This window comes from Dermacentor variabilis, chromosome 7 (genome assembly GCF_050947875.1).
Source record: "Dermacentor variabilis isolate Ectoservices chromosome 7, ASM5094787v1, whole genome shotgun sequence".
Lineage (NCBI taxonomy): Eukaryota > Metazoa > Arthropoda > Arachnida > Ixodida > Ixodidae > Dermacentor > Dermacentor variabilis.
The window spans coordinates 80,391,857-80,415,691 of record NC_134574.1 but is presented as its reverse complement, the minus strand read 5'-3'; the positions used below and the strand labels follow the sequence as shown (position 1 = coordinate 80,415,691).

At 46.6% G+C, this 23,835-nt stretch overlaps 1 protein-coding gene across 1 annotated transcript; it reads left to right on the top strand.

Annotated features, from left to right (window-relative positions):
* Positions 1-6,140: 6,140 nt before the first annotated feature.
* LOC142587561 (cystatin-2-like) lies at positions 6,141-23,784 on the top strand. Its single transcript, XM_075698668.1, has 4 exons — positions 6,141-6,369; positions 16,793-17,047; positions 21,315-21,419; positions 23,539-23,784. Exons 2-4 carry the CDS (start codon positions 16,829-16,831, stop codon positions 23,623-23,625), a joined length of 411 nt encoding a protein of 136 aa, XP_075554783.1. The 5' UTR covers positions 6,141-6,369; positions 16,793-16,828; the 3' UTR covers positions 23,626-23,784.
* The last annotated feature ends 51 nt before the right edge of the window (positions 23,785-23,835 follow it).

The following is a 23,835-nucleotide window of genomic DNA, read 5'->3' as shown; positions in this document are numbered from 1 at the left end:
TTCAGACAATAATCCTTAGACTCCGGACTCGTGCCCTACCATTTACTAAGACCCACGACGCCTCCCAGCAAACGCCTCCACCCGCACCACCTGCGTGTCCTGGGGTGCATCTTCACCGCGACCGTCCTCTCTACATTGGAGCGTAAAACACTGACGTTACGAATGGATCACGGCACACGACAGGGTAAGCGCCCATAACAAGTGGGACGAAACGGCCAAACTGAGCCATGTTCTGTTGTACCTGACTGGTGTGGCCAGCCTGTGGTATAATAACCATGAAGCAGAGTTCCAGACGGGGTCCGAATTTAAGACTTTCCTCGGCGATGTATTTTGTTGCCCCTGTTTTTGCAAGATGCGTTCCGAGCAGCGTTTGCGAGAACGAGCACAACAACCAGGTGAAACATTTACCAGTTACACTGAAGATGTCCTGGACTTATGCCGGAAAGTCAATTTGAGCATGACGGAGTGTGATCGAATCCAAAACACCCTCAAGGGCATAGAGGACGACGCCTTTAACATGTTGCTGGCCAGATATACTCGCTTCGCCGAAATGATCACACGGTGCCAGAGCTACGAAGAACTCCGCAGGCAGCGGTCGCTGATCCGTTGATCTCTACCGCGTGATGAACACTTCGCTGGTTTGGCTGCCATGTCCAACCAAACAGCTTTGCTCGCAGAAATGAAGGCGTTCGTCCGCGAGGAAGTTGCCCGGCAACTCTCATTGCTGGATTTTGCACAGCCGCAGCGGGCACTCGCGCTAACGCCGAGTTTTGCGCCTCCACTTCGCCGCACCATAGCGCAAGAAATCAACGAGGTTTTGCCTGAGCACTACCAGCACGTTCCTGTGGCTGCGCCTCACAGCTACACAGAAGTCATGGCCAGGCGCCAACAGATCCCGACGGCTGCGCCACTCAGCTACGCGAAAGTCGTCACTCAGCCCCAACAACTCCCTCAATGGGGCCCTCTCATGTACGCCGAAGCCTTAGCTATGTCCCGACAACAGCCTGCCATGCAATCACTTCACCAGCCGCCCCTTCCAACGCGTCCTCCCACATGGATGGGCCCTTTCACAGCGACTCGGTGGCGTACAGCGGACAATCGGCCGATATCTTTTGCGTGCGGCTACGCAGTCTACGTCGTACGCCACTGCAGTCACGTGCAGTCGCCTAGCGCCACACCATATGCGCGAAGTTGTATGGTGGGTTCACCGCGCCCATATTACGACGACGAACCTCGGGCTGCGTCACCACCATTCCGCCGGTCTGTCAACATCCGCCGCTCACTTTCTCCGCGCCGATGCTCCCCAACACCGATGCGGCCTCGTCCCGTAGCTCGCGAAGAGGAAAACTAATCGTCGCAGTCTATGATGCAAGGGCTGCGACGCCGTCGAAACGCGAAAGTCCTCAACGTAGCCCGAGCAACGTGAGAGAGGTGTTATTTGACGGTGTGCATACATATGCCCTCTTGGACCTCGGAGCCGTTGTATCAATTATGGACGCAAAGCTTTGTCGCTTCCTGCGAAAGGTCACAAAGCCCCTTGCTGGATTCTCCTTCCGCACAGTAGGCGCACAGCGTATTCACCCCATAGCGGCCGGCACCACTCATGTTTCCATCGAGGACGTTGTATACGCCGTCGAATTTATTGTGATTCCATCATGCTTCCACGCAGTTGTCCTGGGGTGGGACGTCCTCGCCCGCCACAATGCCCTAATTCATTGCGCACGGGCCGAACTAGAACTGTCGCCGATCCCAGATATGACACTTGCCGATAATGCTTCGTTTGGGAACAAACTACTCGTTAGACACGACACCCCCGTGCCTCCCAACTCGTCAGTGATTGTCTCTATGCATTGCAGGAGCCCCTCGGACGCCGTCACATTACTTTCTCCATCTGGCCGCTTTTACACTCGAAAAGGTCTGCTGCTGCTTTTCGCGACAGTGAACGTCAAACGGGGCTCCACTGCTATTTTCGTCCGTAATCCCTTCTCATACCCTGTGATGCTGCGTCAAGGCGAATGTCTTGGCTATGTGAAAGCGATTAACGCTATACAAATTACGTATGTTCCAGTTCCAGTTCCAGAACTGCTCCAGTTACAGCACACTTGGTTCTCTCTCTTCGTCCGACCCTTTGCCCACAGATGTGTTCGATTCATCTATTGCTGATGGACTCACCCAGCTCAGCGTTCTCCGCTTCTGCGCAGCTTAGAAGAATTTCGTTTTTCTTTTAATGTTGGGCAACCTTCTCTGGGCCGGGAGTCTGTTGTCACGCACCATATTGACACTGCCTCCCAGTCGCCATTGCGGCAACGCCCATATCGCGTCTCTGCCGCGGAACGTCGTGTGATTAATGATAAGTGGACGAAATGCTTCGACGCGAAGTGATCCCACCCTCAAACAGTCCATGGACATCTCCTGTCGTCCTTGTTACGAAAAAAGACCGCTTTGTACGGTTCTTTGTAAACTATCGACAGCTGAACAAGGTCACTCGAAAGGTGTATACCCGCTACCGCGAATCGATGGCTCCATTGATAGCCTACAAGAGCTGAATTCTTTTCATCCCTAGATTTGCTCTCCGGCTATTCGCAAGTGCCCGTGGCTGACGTCGATAGGCCCAAGACAGCCTTTGTCACGCTCGACAGCTTATTTGAAGTTAACGTCATGCCGCTTGGCCTTTGCAATTCGTCAGCAACCTTTGAGCGCATGATGTACACAGTTCTGCGCGGTTTGAAGTGCCACACGTGCTTATGTTACCTAGACGACGTTGTTGTTTTTGCCTCTGACTTCACCACGCACCTTCAACGCCTCCGGCTTGTTTTGACGGGCCTAACAAACGCTGGCCTACAACTGAACCTAAAGAAGTGCCGATTTGCAGCGCGGCAGCTCACGATATTAGGTTACGTCGTCTCGAAGGATGGAATCCTCCCCGATCCAGCCAAACTTCATGCCATCTCCGAATTCCCTAAACCGACGTCCGTCAAAGAACTGCGCAGTTTTGTAGGCTTGTGTTCCTACTTCAGACGCTTCATTCGTAATTTCGCCGCCGTTATATCGCTCCTGACGAAGCTCATTGGAAGCAACGGACCCCTCCATTCGTGGTCGTACGAGTGCGACGAAGCGTTCGCAAAGCTCCGTAGTTTGCTGACGTCTCCTGCCATTTCGCGCCACTACGACCCAACGGCGCCTATTGAGGTACACACAGATGCCAGCGGTGTTGGCCTCGGCGCTCTCTTAGTGCAGCGCAAACAAGGTTTCCTAAACATGTTGTGGCATATGCAAGCCGTACGCTTACTAAAGCCGAGACCAATCACACCGTCAGAGAGAAAGAATGCCTGGCGATCATCTGAGCGCTTACTATGTACTGGCCCTATTTGTATGGTAGTCAATTTGATATCGTCATGAGCTACCATGTACAATGCTGGCTGTCGTCGTTGAAGGATCCCTCAGGCCGTCTCGCCCGCTGGGCACTTCGCTTGCAGGATTGCGATATCCGCGTACTGTACCGCAACACACGCCAGCATGCTGACGCTGACACCCTCTCACGTTCTCCCTCGCCTGACGACAATGTCTGCTGCTCACTATCCCAGCTTGACGTTTCTTCCATCCACATAGGGATCATCGCTTTCGAGCAGCACAAGGACCCCTGAATTGCCTCATCATAGACTTCCTTATTCGTCCGTCATCGCAGCCAACCACTCGTGCGTTGCGCCTTCAAGCTCGGCATTTCGCTATTCGCGACGACCTGCTTCACCGGCGCAATTACACCTCTGACGGCCGTCAGTGATTATTAGTAGTACCTCGAAGCCAGCGTTTTGAAATCTGCGCATCATTCCTCTATGATCCACAGTGTGCACACACGGAACTTTTCAAAACCTACCAGCGCCTCCGACGACACTACTACTGGCGAGGAATGTACAACAACGTTCATAAGTTCGTTCGCTCATGCCCGGACTGCCAGCGCTGGAAATCTTCACCCCAGCTCTCGCCAGCTGGTCTGCAGCCTCTACACTACCCTAACCGGCTGTTCGGCTGCGTTGGAATCGATCTGTATGGACCACTTCCTTCGACATCAGCGGGTAACCGCTGAGCCATTGTTGCAGTCGATCACCTCACACGATACGCCGAAATGGCCACCCTCCCGGCAGCTACAGCGGGTGACGTTCCCACATTCGTGCTTCGCCGATTCATTCTGCGGCATGGTCTACCTCATGAACTGCTCAGCGATCACGGACGCGTCTTCCTGTCGAAAGTACGTGAAGCCATCCTCAAAGAGTGCCACGTTGTTCATCGTACAACTACGGCGTACCACCCTCAAACGAATGACCTCACAGAACGCTTCAACCCTACGCTCGGTGACATGCTTTCAATGGCTCCGACCACACTAACTGGGACGCCATCCTGCCCTTTGTAACCTACGCGTATAACACCGCTACGCAGACCACCACTGGATTTTCACCCTATTTCCTACTATATGGTCGGCACCCTTCCCACACCATCGACACAATTTGCCGTACCGGCCGGATGTATCCGAGTGCATGTCTATTTCTGCCACGGTCATACATGCAGAAGAGTGCCGCGACCTCGCTCGCTCGGAAGCGCCAGAGGAGCATTTGCGGTGACGACATTCTCGCGGTCACCTTGGATCCGAGAGCACTCGTGTGGCTCTCAGTCTCTTTCACTACCCCTGGCCTTTCTTTAAAACTGGTTCCGAAGTATGAAGGCCCTTATCATGTCCTCGAACGCGCATCTCATGTAAACTATGTAATAGAACCAGCTGAGCCATCCTTAGACATGCGCCGTCGTGGACGAGACATTGTCCATGTCGACCATCTAAACCCTTACTACGACCCGCTGTTCGGTCACCGGTCGGCTCCCTTATCACTCCCAGGGGTGATTATAACGAATGAGAGAGACGCTAGTGGGTTGAGCGCCATCGGATAAAAACGCTAGTGGGTCGAGCGCTCTTGCTCGGCAACGGCTTTCGTGCTTGGAAGCTGGCACTGTCCTGACCGTTGACGTGGCGGTGCTCAAACACCTTTAGAATATATATATATATATATATATATATATATATATATATATATATATATATATATATATATATATATATATATATATATATATAGAGAGAGAGAGAGAGAGAGAGACGTAATAAATTTCTGACTACGCCACTGCTGAGCCCTTCAAACCCGCCGTGCGTCGACACTGGCAGCACCGCGCGCCTTCGTCTGCTTCACATGCAAGTGCTCTGACAGCTGCCGTTCGCGGCGCTGTTCGCCAGCACATCGCTGGCGCATTACGACGGCCGACCGGTGCCTACGAGCATGCTTAGGTCGCGACTCCTGCTTGGAGCAACGGTACATTCTCGTGCCGCAGAAAAAGCGCCACCTGCGCGCAGCTTTTGTGCGAACTTTCTGAATAGCTTTATTGTCTATGTGGGTGCCTCTTACTGCATGCGCTGTTTGTTTGCAGAAGTAACATCACTGCGTATATCAAAATTGTCACCCATCACCTGGAGCGGTATTCAAGGTGGTCATTCAGGATAATATTTCCAGCTTGTCACTAAAGCTTTATCAACCCCATCGCTACATAGTGTAAGATAGTTTCAGCCCATTGTAAACGGCTTAAACGTGTTGCGAAACGCTTGTGAGGTAAACTTATCGTAGTAAATCTGGTTTCTGCTTGCCGTTACACCTTGTTCGCTGCAAGAAAAGAAGAGGCTTGCAGTTCGAATTTTTTTCGCCATCATCGTTTTTTCCTCGTTGCAATCTTATTCGAACATATTTCAGCGGTGCGGCAAGTAATGCATGCTATGCGGTGTTCTGCGGTGTCAGCGCAGAACGCTTCTTCGCAGAATGTACAAAATTAGCTTTGCCCACTACCCCTACATAGCTTTATTTCAAGCGCGTTTATTGGCTTGTGACACCGAACTCTCTCATCTCAGCATCAAGCCCCCGCTGCGATTTATGGCGCAACATTGCCCCCTCGGCGCACATGACTGCAGACTCTCGTCGTGTCCTCTTCTTTCTTCTTTTCCTCGTAAGCATGTGCGTACGTGTCCCGCCGACGCCCGAGAGTACGCATCGGCTGGCGACCAGGCAATTAAGAAAGAGCCCGCTGCTTCTCCCCGTCTATCCGGTTTCCTGGCGGCTCGCCTTCCCTCGACTTTAAAAAGGCGACCGCAAACAAAGCCGCGCTCGTACCACGGCGCCTTTATTTCGCGCTTTCAACCGCGACTTGCGAGAGGCAACCGTCAACTCCGCGGCCCCTTCCACATCAAGCCTCGCCGCACCTGTGCCGTCGTCCACGCGCCAGGGCATATCCGCGCAAATCACCACCCCTGCGTGCGGTTCCTGCGTTCGAATCATCACGGTGAGATCCAGTCGGTCGCATTGTTTTCGAAATGAGACAGGCAGCAGCTTCAAAGACAGAGATTCTACTCAATTTGTCGTTCCCAAGTGCGCACCTGGGACGGCCCGAGACGCTGCATTTGCGTCGATGCTTATTGTCAGAAGGCAGCGCTTTGGGCAGTCGTACGAGCTGTCAGGGCCGATAAATTGAAGAGACCCAGTTTATGTCGTCGGTACTTCGGAGTACTTCCGCGCGCCCCACGGCCTCATATTTGAAATGCTTAAGGCTGTTGCGCGAGAACGGTCTTGGGATAGACGTTGCATTTTTCCCCAAAGTGCGAGACAGTGACCGCAATAGCGTATTACTGAGATTACATTTTCGCACAGTACCATGCACAGTGGTGCACGGATAATCTGTTCAGAAGTAGCACGGCCACTGCTTCCTTATATTTGCTATTCCGGTGCATCACTTCGTGCTGCTTCTTTCAACAAGAACTTTTTACTTATCCAGTGCTCCCGCTTTGCTCGCGCTCGCAGTTTCAATCCCTCCTAACCACACACAAAAGGGTCCGGGCAAATAATGTGCTCGATGCTGGTAACAATGACCTTCTTCTCACAAAGAAGCAAGTTGTGTAGCAACGCGCAGTAGTTTGAATGTTGATTATACATATACTCGGCGTCATATTGGCGCTCGGCATTCGTGATTTCAACGGTACAGTAATTTGTGCACCTTTTTTTCCCTCTAAGAGACATTGCAAAAAAAAAAAATAATGGTCTACAAGAAAGTTTACTTGCAAATGGAATCCTGCGACCCACCCGTAGACTGGTCACTGGAGTTACCTGAATTATCGTCTTGATAAAGCGTTGGAACAGAGATCTATGTAGTACAGAGGGCACTATGATGATCGACGCTTAACCGTGAAACCTCATGAAAAGAAACAGATGGCTTTGTTTTGTTTGCGCGGCATTGCGTGCTCAATTTCTATATTTATCAGCCATGCTGCTCTGCTTGCAGGAATTTTCACAACAAGAAACAAAAAGTTGAACATAGGACGCCTGCTTTTACTGTCGGGTTATAGACGTGAGTATATAAGGTAGCGTTTACAAGGCAGCAGTGGTTGGCCATCGTTGAGATACACGGTGGCGGATTTCAAGATTATATCCTGTAAGAGCTCAGGCGTCTGAAGAAATTTTCGTGGCATGGCCGATTTCATGAGTGCAGACGGCATTCAGCAAAATTAGAACTCATGCTGGAAGCACTGAAACCATGGGAAGGTACATGCGTGATGTCACGTTGAAACATGCTCGCCTGTGTTTGCTAAAGTGACGTAGCGAATCGGCCAGCACACAAAGGAATGACTGTGCAAACAAGATGGCACAACACTAAGGCTACATCATTTGCTCATGCCAAGGCTACTAATGATTATTTTTAAAATAACGTAACGGCTAATACCTGTTCTCAAAAGCAAATAATTTTTTTAGCTAAAATTACTTCACGTCTGCATGTTCGATGTTACTGGACAAAGCCTCAACTGTGGCCCATTTTGATTGGACAAACATACTGCAACAGTAGTTCATACTTGACACACACCAGCGCTAATACCGCAGAAACACGAAGAAATGCGACTCACAATACGGGCCCTGCTGCATGTTAAGCATAAACAAATGTGCTGCGTCAGAAATAGGATAGGATAGCATGGGATAGAATATGTACGGTTGATGATCAAAGGCACCCCGTTCCGTACCACAAAAGTATAACGGGAAGAAAAAAAAGCGAGGTTGGAAAAGTTAAAGAAGTTAAAGTTTGTGTGTGCAGATGTAGAGAAGAAAGTTTTAGATGTGAACGATGATGACCAGGAAAAGCTTTTAACAGAAGAAATAGAAGAGTTGAAAAGAAGACGGGAGATGATACGATTCACATCTTGGCGATCCATAATGTGGTATAGAGTCCCGGTTCCACCAGAAAGAGTTCAAAAGGTGTGCGGTTTCGCTTTCTTGTTGGGGATGGGCTGTCTTGAGCTCGCGAGGTACGATTTTAATAGTGCCGCCATCTTGAAGTCTTTATCTTGAAGCTGTTTGTCTCGGAGTTTGAAATGAATGCTCATTTGTAGGATTCTCTTGATATCCTCTTGGATTGATGTGTATGATCCTTAGTGTATGACGGTGTTGGTTGCTATTTTATTGTTAGTTCTGGTGGCGAAGCAGGATTTGCTGACCATAAAGCTGCTGGGCCTACTGCGCCGGAGAAAGTACACTGGCAAGTCTTCTGTCTGTTAGCTGCATTATAATTATATGGCCAAAGAGCACTGCGTGACAGTGCTCAACTGAAGCCGCCAACAAAAGGGATCGTGGACAGGAGCATTTACCTGGACTTGTGAAACGGACAGGCGGCTTAAAGAAGCCTCGTGTAGAGAATCAGGGAGCCAAACCAGTTTAGTTTATTAAGTTCATGCAGTTTGCGGCTCATCCAAATGAAAATAAAAGTAGAAAGAAAGCCACTCACAAATAGGGCTGCCTGAAATCACGCAGGCTTTCATATGTGTGCCTCTTATTCCTGCGTGATAGTACAGAATAATTGGTATAGATATTGCGGGCATTATTTACTTTTATCATAGACGGAGCGTGTTCAGTGACTCAGTTTGACAATGCTAATGTTCTTTCAGCGTCTTTCACGAATTCTTCTGGTGTGGTGAGTCACGTGATTATGAAACAGGAGTAGCTTGAGCAGGGAGGCGAAATCGTCTAATCTTTTGGATAATCTGAAATTCTGAAAATGTTCTTTTAGGCTTTTGTAAGTGAAATTACCAATCGTGTGGAATCTTTGGACACATAAAAATTTAATTTTTTGGATATTTCAGAAAATGACTAGTAGCACGTTCGTTCTGTCGAGGATAACGCATATAGCAATCTGGGACCCTGGCCCACGCAACGTTCTTACTTATGCTACCGCCCCTGACAGCCCCGAAGAAGGCGGTGACAAGGGATGGTCATTACACATGAAAACAATGTATTCTGTACATATCTACCACAGTAACGCCAGAATAAGGATACATAATAGTTACTGTGTTATACCAAGCCGAGGTTCTGAACGCGGAAAGTTAGAGTTCACTTTGTGTCCGAGGTAGTCATAATAGGCACGGGTGTGCTTGCACTAGACATTCGTATTGATACAAACTCTCTGCACGCAGATATGGTTACACAGCTGCCCAGAAACACATAGCTAGGTACTTGCCGTTGTTTCACTGAGTAGAAATCACTGTAAAAACCTCCCAAAAATTTCCCACGTATAACCACGAAAAAATAATTTCTCTAAATGATGGCGCCAATATTTTACGGCACCGTTCTTGTCCGTTTTCTAAATGACACCAAGAAAAAACGCGTCACAGTTCACAAAATTTTTCAAATGTTCTCTATCTGCTCCTTTCTCGCCCATAAACAACAAAAAAAATACCGACCATGTATCATTTTCAAAATTTTGTGCATTTTATTTCTGCCCTCACATTACTCGATTTGAGCACTACTAAGTTTTACTAAATTAATTTTAGTCTTTCCCAGCTGCTTCGATACATACATCAAAACTTGTCTTACTTATAGATCGACTGGTAAAGGTGTAGAACGAAACGATCTCATTAGATATGTTTTTGTTATTTTTATATTCAATACTGCCAGTCTATTTCCGAGACCATAGCAGGTCGACATACAGAGTGTACATGCAGGTAGAATAATGCATCAGCACCACACAGCAAAACAGAAACAAGAATCCAATCCAGTGACATTCATCACAAAACTATAAGAGCTAAAGGCATACAAAATAAGTTTCCTTATTACAATTAGGAATGAATGCCGAGCAGAAATTCTATGAACAACACATTTGTAACGCTTATAACTTATACGCACTTATAAGTAATATAAAAAGCAGACATTTTTAACCTCAGATAACACAAAGTAGCCAACGGCAAATGATAACAAAAATTATTACATGAAATTGAGTGGTACACAGGAAAATAACAGCAAACATGAAAACTCTCTGCAGTGAGCACTCCGCCAGTAATATGCTTCTAATGATGGCGAAATGCCTCTGGGGTTGAGAGCGTTACTGCCTTAACAGATGATATTTTATACTTTTGATGCAAAGTCCGATAATTAATTTGCATTAATAATCAAAGGATCTTAACAATTCCTTTCTCTGACAGCAAGTGAAAAAAAAATGCTTGACGGTGTCATTATGGTAAGAGTACTCTTTCAGTGTGTGTGAATGTTTGGGCCGGGTTACCGTGGTTCTTATGGGCGGATGCACAATGATGTGGCAATATTATAATAGCTGTGAAGTAGCTGAAAAATAAATTTCAGCCACACTTGTTTTGCTCTTATCGCCAGTGTTTGGAGGCCAGAGCTTCTTAACATATTTTTGGGAAAATCAGTGCGCTTATATTTGTTGCAGATACATCTTGCAGTCTTCCTCTGTACATTTTCTGCTTTTTTTAATTTTAGTGACTGGATAAAGAAACCATACTGTGTTAGCGTATTTTAATACTGGTATAACATAGGTTGCATAAGCCAAACGCTTGGTAGATTGAGGGCCCAGCCGGAATCATCTGCGAAGATGAAACAGCTTGCGCAGAGCGACTGAAATCATAACAGAAATGTACGCGTCCCATCTGAGGTTTGAAGCAATCGTGACACCTAAGTATTTTTGTTCGTTAACTTTCTGAAGACTAGTGCCTTTAATCCTGTAACCATGTATTTGGTAGCTTCTTCATTTCGCGTTATCATCATAGATACTGTTTTTCTTTTTTTTGGTGTGGAAGGATTAATTGACATTTGCCATGTGTCGCACCAGCTGGAGAAATGGGACCCTTTAATGGAAAACTATTCCAATATGTGTTTATTCCGATCTCCTGACGTCAAATTTACGTAACCGCCGACGCAAGTATCGGGCGGTGACCCGCAGCGTTGCCTGAATAGCCCAGTCAAACGCTCTGCTCTTTATAGGAGGTCACTTTTGTTTGCTTTTAAAGCGAATAACATTGCCTACATTGAATGGCTTTTCTTATCTGATTGGCTGACAAGAGTCGAGGAGCACGCTCAGGTGGAGCGGATTTGGATGGGGCTGAGCCCGCGCACTGAAAAAAGATAACCGGATGAATAGGGAGGTGCCGGCGTCTGCGATTGTTCCGCTTTCCCTTACATAGCTTGCAGTGGCTTGCCTAAAATCGCGGCGGCGTGCAACGGACAGTTAAACATACCGCTAAAACGGATCCTCAGCAAAGAAGAGTTGGCAGAGCGATGCCGTATACGTGCCAAAAGGCCTAGATAACGTTACACGGTCACGCAGAAAGTTTTGTCACACGCGAATATACCCATTCTCTCCGGCAGGCGCGAGTAGCCAGTGCCTGAACGATCGGCGGCAGCCATCTTCTATTCCTTTCGGAACGGAGCATGATATCTCCGGGTAGAAAAAAAGATCCAGTTTTGTTCGGCATATTGATGCATCTTTAACGCATACACGTCATTTCCCCTCAATGAGTTTTCGCGGTTTCGTGGCGTCATGTGACAGACAAGTGAAATGGGTGGAGCCTGAAATCTTTTGACCAATAGCAGAGGGTTAATGGCGAACAGGCGTCAAATCAGAAATATTTTTTTTTATTTTGTGCGGTTGAATCATGCATAATCAGTGTGTGCACGTTGTGTAAGATTGGGAGCTATCCCAGTGTTCGCGGCGTCGCGTGACAGACAGGCGAAGGACTGGTGGTCCAAAACAGTTTTTGACTAATCGCAGAGGGCTGATAGCAAAATTGGAATAGTGGAATTTGAAGTAGCTTTACGTATAGCGCCCATGGTTTAAGAAATCAGTTAGTGCAAGGTGATATGAATGACTGGTAACTTCTTTGTAAATAATGCAGTCGTCGGCGAAGAGCCTAATGTCGCAAGGGATATTGTCTGTGATATCACTGATAAAGATAAGAAATAACCAAGGCCCAGAACGGAGCCTTGTGGTACTCCGGACGTGACAAGCAGGGTTTTTGATAGTACTTGCTCAAACAAGACATATTGGGAACGGTCAGGTAAAAATTCTTCTATCTAACGTGTTAATAATCTATCTGCAACGATATTTCAGAGCTCTTCAAGTAATTTGTTGTGACATACGGAATCAAAGGCCTCAGAAAAGTCCAATAGTATAACATCTGTTTGCGCGCAGTTGTTTTGCAGTGGACACACGCTTTCGACACGCTTTCCACAGGCTGTGGCATTTTTTTTTTTGTTCCGAGTTGTCGCAAAAGTTTAGAAATAGTTATTTCCAGGTCTTTGACAGACCTTGAGAAAACTTTCTGGATTTATTGAACATAATGACGACGAGACACGAGGTCGCGTGCTTGAGACCATCTTGGGGCCAGCATTCACTCATTTCCTTCATCGCTTAGGGCACGCGCTCTCCTTGACCTTCAAGCCGCTGGCCGTATTTACCCCTTATGCACGAGGCAGCTCATGCTTTTCTATAGTGGGGAAACAGCTTTGCACGACTCGTGTCAAGGAAGCTGCACACGTGTGTGTACACTCGCGCTAAACCCACACTTGGCCTAATGGATTGCGCCGTTAGTGAAGAAACACTGCCGATGACTCGCCGCTAGATTACCCTTGTAGAGGGCGATATGGTAATATCAGCGGCTAGAGGTCGCCAATGCGGTATCGTTCGGGGACCGGTGTTGTGGGCGCCGACTGGTCGGTTCTCTGCGTTGGCGCAACAAGGTTACATTTATGAAGGTTTACATTGCCATTTTCGCTCAACAAATGTGGACAGAGAGACCTTGGCTTCTTTACATACAGCAGAAGGATATGCTTCAGTATTTTTTTTTACTCTAGGTTAATCTCATTATATTATGTTGTCCTAGTACCATAAGAATGATGATTGTTAACTTTATGCATCGTGTCTATTATTTGCGTCATTTTGTGACTGGTGTTTATGTTTACCATTTTGCATTCGCATAGTGTACTAAATATTTCCTGAATGTATGCGTTCATTGAATAATTTTACAGGTAGAATTTGTAATAGGTAGTCTTTTCTTTTATCCGCTATTCATTTTAATTGCCTTTCTTTATTACTGTATTGCGCTAGCGTGCACTTGTACACGTGTGGCCAGTAAAACTGTTGCAATGTGCATGAGCCTTCAGGCACTTTCAGGTGGTTTGCAACATCTATTTGCCCAAGGGAGCCCCAATCGCTCTTGGAAAATAAAGAATCAATTGATTGATCGATTATCGGTGATGGTATGCCGACGTAGTGGGCGCACCTCGCCCAGGAAAATGCAACTACACTCCCTGGTCACTTCACGCTTCACTGCCGGGTCTTACTGGACTTTATCTTGACTTCATCTCTCTGGCTGGTACTTGCTGGATACTGCGTGTTATTGACGAGGACAAACTCCGGAGGTTCAAAGCAATTTTAGACTGTGTCACTCGCAGTTGGCTACGTTGACGCCTGTCTTTTATTATCTTTTGTGGTGTTTTGCTTTTATCTTTTATAAGCGATAGCGTTGCCCGTGGAGTTGCGCTTTTGACTGTTGGCTCCTTTCGTAATTACACCCTTGGCATCTGTGCCGTTAGAGCTTTTGATAGAACAATCGCGGTGGCTTAGCGGCTATGGTGTTGGGCTGCTAAGCACGGGGTCCCGGGATCCAATCCCGGCCGCGGCGGCCGCATTTCGATGTGGACGAAATGCAAAAACGTCCACGTCCCGTGCAATGGGGGCACGTTAAAGACCCCCTGGTGGTCAGAATTCGGAGCCCCCCACTACGGCGTGCCTCATAATCGACTCGTGGATTTGGCACGCAATACCCTAGAACTCATTCAGAGGTTCTGACAGTTGATTTTCTGTCTAACGCTTCATTGACGACAGTTACCGGTCGTTAGTTCCTACGATGCCGTAGCAGCTTCGTCTATAATTGCTTCCTTCGAATCAGTCGCTCTTCATTTGCCTGGTAGCCCTTGATCTTTGCTTCAGGGATAGCTTTTATGAGGGATTACTTTCTTGATTTCAGCGGTCCTATACATTGTTGATAGTCATGCTTGTACTCAGCTTCGAAGAAAGTTTTTGTCGGTGGTTATTCCTGTTGACATCAGTGTTCTATTTTTGGTAGTGACTGCTTTCATTGCAGCGAATCTCGGCTACTTTGGTAGTAATTACTAAACCTTCACAGCATTGATTGTCAGCTTATTCTGTAGTAGCTTTGTTAACCAAGGCTCTTCAGTTAATTTTCCCATGAAATTGGGGATGCGAGATAGCCATACCTAACACATTTCCGTCACTGGAATCACTTCGGCAACGACAAACACTGTGTGCTAATCGTGGTTGTCTAAACGACAAATTTTTTTCACTCTACAATGTACAATGTAGCAGCCACCTCACACGCAGAACACGCGGAGGACCACCGGTGTGCGGCTGGCGTGTTTGAAAACACCCGTGTATTGTGCTCTGAGCGCTGCGGAATCATCGAACGGCAACTGGTATTTGGTTCGAAATACTTGCCGGCGCGTTTTCTGTTGTTTTCGCAAATTCGTGTGGCCCGTTCACTGTTTTGCCAATTACAGAATTGCAAAACCGCCGTAACTCTGTTAAAGTCGCTTTCCCTACTTTCTTTGATCTTTAGTTTTAGTTTATCATTCATTTGATCTATTTTAGATTCCAGGTAAATTTTTTTGTCTAAGCTTATATTTTTTCAGTAAGTTTTTAGCGAAAATTGCCGTAAGTGAAGTTTTCGTTCACCTAATTTACATAATGTGTGAGCAAATATTTACAGAGCATAACTGCTCCTGAGTCTGCGGTGAATGCCTGCCATCTATTTGGATGTCCCCTAGGACAAAGAAAGTTCGCCAAAGTGTACTTAAATGTGTGAAATTTAACAGCGATGAAACTAAAGACTATGAAAGGTTAAAAGTAAATCATAGGGTTTTACGGGCCAAAACCACGACCTCATTATGAGGCACGCCGCAGTGGGGGACTCCGCAATAATTTGGACCACCTGAGGTTCTCTCAGGTGCACCGTTAAAACGTGATTACCCTGGATCACTCATGAAGGCGGCGCAACGTCGCACAGTTTCTGCTTAACGTTAGCTGCAAAAAAAAAAAAAGCACCGGGGATTGTGAGCTGGTCTCGAAGGCAAGAATAGCACATCGTCTAAGAGAACGACCTGTCACGAGGAAAGAACACGGGACTGCGGTACGTGACTCGCGTGCCAAGCGGCTCAAAGGCTATTGTCGGCTTTGTCACGACACGAGTTTGCGTGCGATCGTGGCCCCAATAAAAAAAAAGAAGAAAGTGCAATCATGGTAGCCTAGTGGTTAAAAGCAATGGACCGCTGTACTCGACGGCAAATGCACGATTCCGCCATTGGTCGCACGCTTCTTTCTCATTACACAGGTTCGAAGTGCGGAAAAAAAGTGGAGAAGTGTCGGAGAGATGACAGAGATAAGAATGAAGGGTGTGTTCGGAGCTGACAGCTCGGCTCGAATAAGCTGCTCTGAAAACTATAAAAGCGTTCGGTATGAACGAGGAACGCGACAAATCCGGCTGCGCCAACACCTTGGCTACGCTCGCGGCCTCGCGCACCAAATCCCCCTGCTTCGCGAATACATTAGGCACGACGTCACTCCTGAACGATCCGTGAACTTGGCCAGGTCGTACGCGGGTGGATCTCTGCTGCCAGGAGGGGCATTCCATCACGTAGACAGAAGGACCGAGTGCGCGGTGCGCGAACGTTACACAAGAAATACTGCACTGGAAAAGTATATGTTAGCCCTCCGGAAGAGTGGCAAAAAAAGAAGAAAGAAATGACACGGCACGTAATGATAATGGTAATAAAGAAAAGAATGCAAGAGAATCATGATTGCGAAGTAGCGCACTAATCTGGGCTACTTTGAAATCGCGATTCTTCTGCACACTTTAAGTGCGAAAAGAAAGATAGTTCAGTAAGTGGAAAAATCATTGACATCACTGATTTATGCATATCAAAGAAGGAAATAATGAAAATTCGTTCATTTTACTTACAGCTTGCCTTTGTTTCCCGCACTGCAGGCTTTGCGCTGCTTTGCCCCCGTTCGCAGAACTAGACCACTCACACAAATGGCCGTCCTGGTGGAAGACGCGGATAGAGAAAACAGGAAGAAAGGCGTAAATAAATAAAAAAAGAACAATAACGGCCGTTAGGTGAAGCGATAGGAATGAAAAAGTGGCTTTATTGTGACTCTGTCTGGACTCTCATCTACAGATGCCACGTTTTCTTGTCATCTGTACAGCTCACGGCGCTGTTCTGCCATTTCTTTTTTGTCGTTAAGTTAATTTTGTTTTTGTTTCTCTCTCCGTCCCGAAAGACAGCATAGTGCCGGTGTCTCGCTGTGAGGACCGGCATTAAGCGAAGTCGGGTGTAACGTACCTTCACGTTCTCTGCAGCCAGCGACTTCGCGGTTCTCCCGAAAGCCATAAGCCATGGTTTCGCCAAGTGTCGCCGTAGTGCGTGCAGTCGCGGTTCTCCTGGTCGCCGCCTTCACCTGCCAGGCCCTCGGTCCCCCGGGTTCCTGGCAGAAGAAGCAGGTGGGCGAAGACCCTGCGTTCGAGGAGATGGCGCACTTCGCCATCTCGCAGCAGGTCGGCGGCAACAGGGAAAACTTCGACACTGTGCTTGAGATCCTCGATGTCGAGACTCAGGTATGCACGTGTATGCATTGGGGCGCCGAATTTACCGGATGTAGAGCGGAAAGGATACGGGGAACCGAGGGGCTAAATTTGTTTTGGTATTTACAACCAACAGGAAGCAAAGGGAAAACGAAACCAGACAAAGCATTGTGGATACTTCACTGATAGTTTTGTTTTAAATGTATTTAGCAATAAGGAAAAGGCAAAATGAAAGTTGGAGGCGATAACCCAGGTCTTACGCATTACTCGCGCCGTGCTCTACCATTAGGCTACCTTGGCGACCGTCCATCCGTAAACTTTTTTGGCCATGTGTTACGTCCACGAAAATAGCACGGGAGTTTTAGCCCGTGCCATTCACGGCCATGTTGGCAGATGTGAAGCACACTGCAAATAAAGCGCAAAAGAAAAAAAAGAAAGAAAACGACGTTCAGAGGGAGCACACGACATATGCGACACATGTACTCCCTCTGTCCACGTTTTCTTGCGCTTTGCTTGCACTTTGTCGCGCCGGCAAGGTCGAATGGCTACCCTTTTAGTGTGATACGTGCTTTCGGCACCAGGTGTCGCGTAGTACGTGAACAAAGTAGCAGACGACTGGCAAATACGCACTCACATATTACCTGAAGGCATGAAATGCGCTCGAGTTGAGGCGCTCACTGTGCAATGAGCGGGAACAATGAGGGGATCGAAAGAGCTCAACTGTTGTTAGCCACAGAAGCAAGAAGACAAGGAAGCCAGTTCGAGAGCAAGTGGGACCTTGCCCCTTCATCCTCTTCAGTCAAAAATTATGATGAACTGTCGGGAAGTGCGTATAAAATTACATAGTTTTATTACGAGGTTCTTTATTAGGAAGTCAAGGTGCATATAGTAAGAACATCCATCGTGCATTTTTCACCGTTGAACTAAGTACAGAATAATAAAATTTTAGTTTAGCCTACCCCTGTCACGTTTCCTAGTAAAAGAAATGGGACCTCCGACTCAAAGTTATTCATTGGCTGCACGCAATTTCAGAGGATAAATGCTCGGCAGTCATCGTTGTTGAAGAAACCCCGCCGAACATCCTGTCAGACATGGTAGTGTTTCCAAGTAAAATGGCCGTATCTTGCACTACCCTTAGGAAAATGTGAGATGAGTTTCACGTAATAGTCTCATCAGTTTTGACATTACAGTCATTTTACTTTCTGATGTGTTCCTTTGGAATTTCCTAATGTATTCCTAATGTCCTTCTAAAACATATTGGCCACCGTCTGTCTGTTGAATAATTGATCGGTGTTTTTCTTGTTAGCATGAAATATCTTCCCAATGTGCACTCCAGAGCACTTTTCTTGTGGCTGTCTCATGGCTCCCTAATGAACGTCTAATGAGCTATGCATTAGATTGGTGGCGTTGATAGCATTCCCATCACAAAATTAGCCAGCACGCGTGGTAACAGTTCCTGCTGTGTCCCGATGGAAGTGAGATTTTCTTTTACGATGTTGCCTGTGCTATATATATATATATATATATATATATTTATATATACCAAGCAAAGGTGCACCCCTTTTTACAACATGTACGCGGGCCCGTACATATGCTGTTAACAAAAGCATTTATTGCTTCCTTGTAAGCAGGAAGAGGTTAAATGTAAGGAAAACAGTATCCGTCTGGTTACTGGTGTGACTTTTCCTTTCATTTAATCTCGCTTCTTATCATTGAAGAGAGGCTGTTTTTGAGGTTTAGGGTCGTCGTCTTGAAGTAAGTGCACGTGTACTCTGTATGGTAGAAAGGGCAGGAAATTAATAAAACTTGGCAATCAACTACAGAAGTACGCACTGCATCACTTGCTGCACAACGATTTGGAGATGTTATAGCTAGTTCTGCGAAAAATTTATGCGATGTCGGTTCACACAAAGCTGCTGAGGAACCACTGTGTGGCCTTTAGGTGCAGCGGTAACTACAGTACGCAGAAATCGCTCTTGGCTGTACCAACATGCAAAGTGGATCAGCTGTGGTGTGTGTACATGCTGTGAAATACTTCGGCTGCATGCTTGGTCTGCTTTCTCCTCTTGACGGCCCTACAGAAAGCCGGAATCTAAAAATATCTTCTCCACGACAACAACAGGCCTCGAAACTAGTAGATATGATATGACGCTTTGTGTGCCTATTTCCCTATGAGTAGGGATCACGAAGCACAGCTGTCACCACCGTGGAGACTTTCCACAGTTTCCACAAATTTGCTGCAAATCCGATAAGTTTAGGAGAATTTTTATGAAAATTACTTTTCACACACAGCTGTTGTTACTTAACGTGTGCCTGAAAGCCAAGTCACATGTCATACTGAGAATCCATACACCTGTCGAGCAACTCTGAAATCGCGAATGAGCTACGTACCACCGCAGGAGGTGTGGTTTTGCAGCCCATGAGCGCGAAGGAGTGGCTCCAAGCTTTTAAAGTCCGATACGAAGCACTGGCTGCGTTTCTGCGACCCTATGCTAGCGCAGTAGGTGCTGTCTTCACTGATATGCCATTACTTAAACACATCCTTTACTAGGCCTGGAGACCTTATGCCGGCTAAACGTTATTTTATATTTTACCTGCTTTCTGATATGTTTCCCTCTTTTAAGGGACAGTTGGATGCTGTTGTACAAGATTGTCATATTGAATGACATTTTTATGTATCTTCCTCGCAGAAAGTATTGCCTATATAAAATAACGTTCACCGCCGTAACCAATACATTGGTAAGGCCAGAACAGGAGTGCAATGGAAAAATACAAAGGGAGGTCTTCAGAATTCGTGCAACAATTCTCGCAGGGACTATCGTTAGTCGCGCCGATAATCCAGATTGGCGATTGTTGTGATCCAAATCACAGGGACATCATAGGGACATCGAGGGTAATGTGCTAGCTGACAAAATGGCCACATCACTCACATCACTAAGCACTTTTCCCACGGCTGCTGTCCCTGTCACAGATCTGAGGCCTTTCTTAAGAAGGAAACTGCGACAACACTGGCAGCGCATGTGGAACGCAGAAACAAATAGTAAACTGCACGTTATAAAGCCACAGTTAGGTTTTTGGCCCTCCCCAACAAAATCTCTGCGAACAAATGTCTTATTCTCTCGCCTCAGAATAGAGCACAGATTTGGTACCTACAATTTTCTGCTTACTGGAAATGAATCGCCAACCTGTGGTCGATGTGTTGAGAGGCTGACCGTCCTCCACGTCCTCTTGGAGTGTCGGAAAGGCGAATCTGAAAGAAAGAAACATTTTCCACTTGCATATCGTTATTACATCCCTCTACACCCGGCTTTGTTTCTTGGCAAGGAACCGCTCTTTAACGTCAAGGCAGTACTCAACTTCTTAAATGATGTCGTTCTGCACTTTATAAGCCCATTAAATTTGTAGAGCATCCTCGCTCCAGAGGATGCCGCTGCGATAATTGTTTTGCATAGCACATGCCTCCAGGCCCTTGTGTTTCAAGGGCTCTAAGGAGGCATAGTGCTCTAGCATATCTTATAACCTGATATATTTTTACCTGCCGTATCATTCTTTTTAAATTCATCCTAATGTTCATAGTATACGTCATACCTCATCGGCATAATCTTATTATACAGATTTTACGCACTTTAGCGCGACCATCTTTAAGGGCCCTTTACAGCCACGTCACACCATCTTCATAGAACTCAAAATTACACTGCGAACTCATTACCACGGACATGGCGCTCTTTGGCGATACTTGGCCCTTGCGGCATAAAACATCAAACATCAATCATCATCACATCACCAGAGACCATTTGAGGCCAAAAGAGAAGATGAAGAGGAAAGCACGAATTAAGAATGCGATAAACAACAGTAAACTCAAGCATTTACCTCGTTTACGCAAGATCTTAATAGTGTTGTCTGTCACAAACAAGGCTTCTGATATAACAGCACTACACAGATTCCATTTGATATATGCGATATATGTAAAGTCGGCCACAAAAGTTTACGAGGTGGAGGATCTGTGAAAAAATTCATCATCTGCATTGAAGCCTGGGCACGTAGCCTCGGGTTGAAAGTTTCAATCTGGTGTAGGTCTTTGCGCCCGATACAGTGATCCATTATATCTATAATTTAGGAGAGCCGTGCCTTAGAACAGGGCATATACACAATTGTCGCGGAACTCCATTCTCGCGAAATTTCGTGGTCGACTGTACGGCACCGTAACTCGTTACGTGCAAAGCTAGGCGAGGTGACACGAACGTTAGTATTTCAATCAAAGGAATTCTAACCTGCATTTTCATTTGCTTCTCTTTTGCAGCTGGTGGCCGGAACGAACTACCGAATCAAGTTCAAGACAGCCGAGTCAACTTGCAAGTTGACAGAAACTTACAGCAAGGAGAACTGCCGCCCGAGGACAGGAGATGTAAGCATTTTGTGACAGTGATTACTGCAACTATAAAAACTGCTGGAACTAAGCACGTGCGATGCAGCACGAAAGGCAAAAGGAAAGAAGAGAAAGAAAGAGGCAAGACGGACACGCGTTGTCAGGGACACCTTGATGGTGCCTAGGCAGGAGCGCTGGCTGTAGAGATGAAGGTGTACAACAGAAACCGTTCGTAGAATGACACTATAGCTTCTGCGCAACAAAGATAATGCGGCACTTTGTATTTGCCTTTGTTGCACTGAAGCTAGCATATGAAACTGTCGAGAAGTATTTGGAAGTACAAAGTCCAGATGCGTACTTCTGGACTTTCCTGTATCCTGGTGTTTGTTCAGCGGGCAAACCAACACTTTGATCAGAATGAAAGTGGGCAAGGATGGTTAGCGTGGTTAGTACTGAAGTCCGTCGTTTCTGTATGCATGCGTCATCGTACAGTCTAGAATTCTTGGCGCTGCTCGCGTAGATTAGTAGTAATAGAGTATTAGTAATTAGATTATTGGCCGTGAGATCGAGCGGAGTAGCCGCCTGACGGACACTGTCTGAAAGAGAAAAGCGCGTGGTGGAAAGAGGAAAGTGAATATAATAAACTCTTTAGTGTGGTGTTGATAGCTTGTCGAATGATAAGTGCCACTGTTTTCAAATGTAAAGAAAGCAACGCTATGTAGTTGCCTCCTAAAATAATTAAAAATTTACCGCTACCAGTAATTACACTGACTCCTACCATAGAAAGAGAGAAAAACACGTGTGAAGCCACATGGCGACCCTGCCATACCACACTCGCTCACAGTGGCGTGCCTTGTTGAAGTAAACTTAGTAACTGTCTCGTATTTGATAGATAATTGAATAATAAGTAAAATATAGTTATGTGTGCGAAGTCGGGAAGCAGAGTCACCCGAAATAGCCACTTTAACTTCGTTGTACAGAAATGCAGGCATTTCGATAAGCAGTGCGAGAATAGCAGACAGTTCAGTTGCGCTACAGCAGGGCCAGCAGAATGGGCAGAACGGAAGCCGAACACGAACAAAAAGTGCAGTGGATGTTGCGGAAGGGAAACGGCGCTTTGTGCTCCGTTAACGTACAGCAGGAATGTTTGGTGACTTTCGCGTAAGAGCGTGGCGTTGAGGGCAATATATTATTGCTTCACTGCCGTGAGTACGCTTTAATACGAAACGATCGGTCGAAATCGTCCACAGGGACGCGCCATCATACACTCTTCAATGCGCGCCGCCGACCGCCCATCCACACTAAGGTACCGACGGTGCTGCCACCTATTGCGAAATCTCGCGGCCAATAGGACTGCAGTATTCAGGAAGCATGTACAGTTAGGCCTATCTAGCTATCGAATAGGGCAACAACGCCCCAAGCGAATTTCCGATACGCCGAGCGCATCTTCCGCGAGGGCGGTAGCGGGTTGGGGGGGCGGTGATAATTCTGTAGAACTGATGACCGGCAAAAAGTAACAAAACGTTCGCGAGACAGTGTTAGCGACTATCGCTCATTAGGGAGACGTACGCCTAGAAGAAATTGGAGCGACGTATGCTTGCGACATAGTGCAATAATTGTAGCCGAAATGGATGCGTGCTATAAATGGCATTGTCGCGAATGTACGAGTATGGCGGACGCCTTTTTTATGCTGCTAACGTGGTTGAGGACGCTTTATGGAGATATTATTTTACTTTTGTGTATGGGTGACAGATGGTTACGGGTGCTGTAGGATAATGCACGCTGTGCAATTGTGAATGGAGGGGCAGCGTAACGTGGAGGAGAGATCCGTAAGCGCTTTGGGTAATCGCGCATAGTTAAAATCCTTGGCTGCGGTAACAGATAGCAACATAGGTAAGCGCTGGCATTCACAGCCACAGCATTGCTCTGTCAGCCACTATATATATATATATATATATATATATATATATATATATATATATATATATATGAGAAGTGAGAAACAAGGTGAAAGTTTGACGAATTTTCGATATAATAAAGACGATGCACTGCGCAAACTTATGATTAGTTATTATTGATAATCAAGAACTAAAAACGCGCTGGAAGCACCCGCTGAGTGTTTCATAAAATTTCTTTTGTACTATTTTTCTCGCCGCAGGTAAAGGACACTTGCACCGCAGTCGTGTACCACGTGCCCTGGGAAAACAAGCGCTCCGTCACGTCTTTCACCTGTGATTCAGCGTAGACAGAAACGATGACGCAGGACCTTGGCCTCATTCCAGGACTTGCTTTCTGAAGCCTCGCATTTCGGTCGCATTTCGTGTAGTGTCGTAAATAAAATAGCTGGCAGTACGCGATGAAATGTACGTATTAGAAACAAATAAAGTGCCCCTTCATAAAAATATGGACGTTTGAGTTCAAATGGGCCGCGTGTCTCACAGCACCACAACTTACA

Coding starts and splice junctions, on each gene's coding strand:
- LOC142587561 (XM_075698668.1), top strand. CDS start 16,829: ATGGTTTCGCCAAGTGTCGCCGTAGTGCGTGCAGTCGCGGTTCTCCTG. Junction 17,048..21,314: donor TCCTCGATGTCGAGACTCAG/GTATGCACGTGT, acceptor TCTCTTTTGCAG/CTGGTGGCCGGAACGAACTA. Junction 21,420..23,538: donor GCCGCCCGAGGACAGGAGAT/GTAAGCATTTTG, acceptor TTCTCGCCGCAG/GTAAAGGACACTTGCACCGC.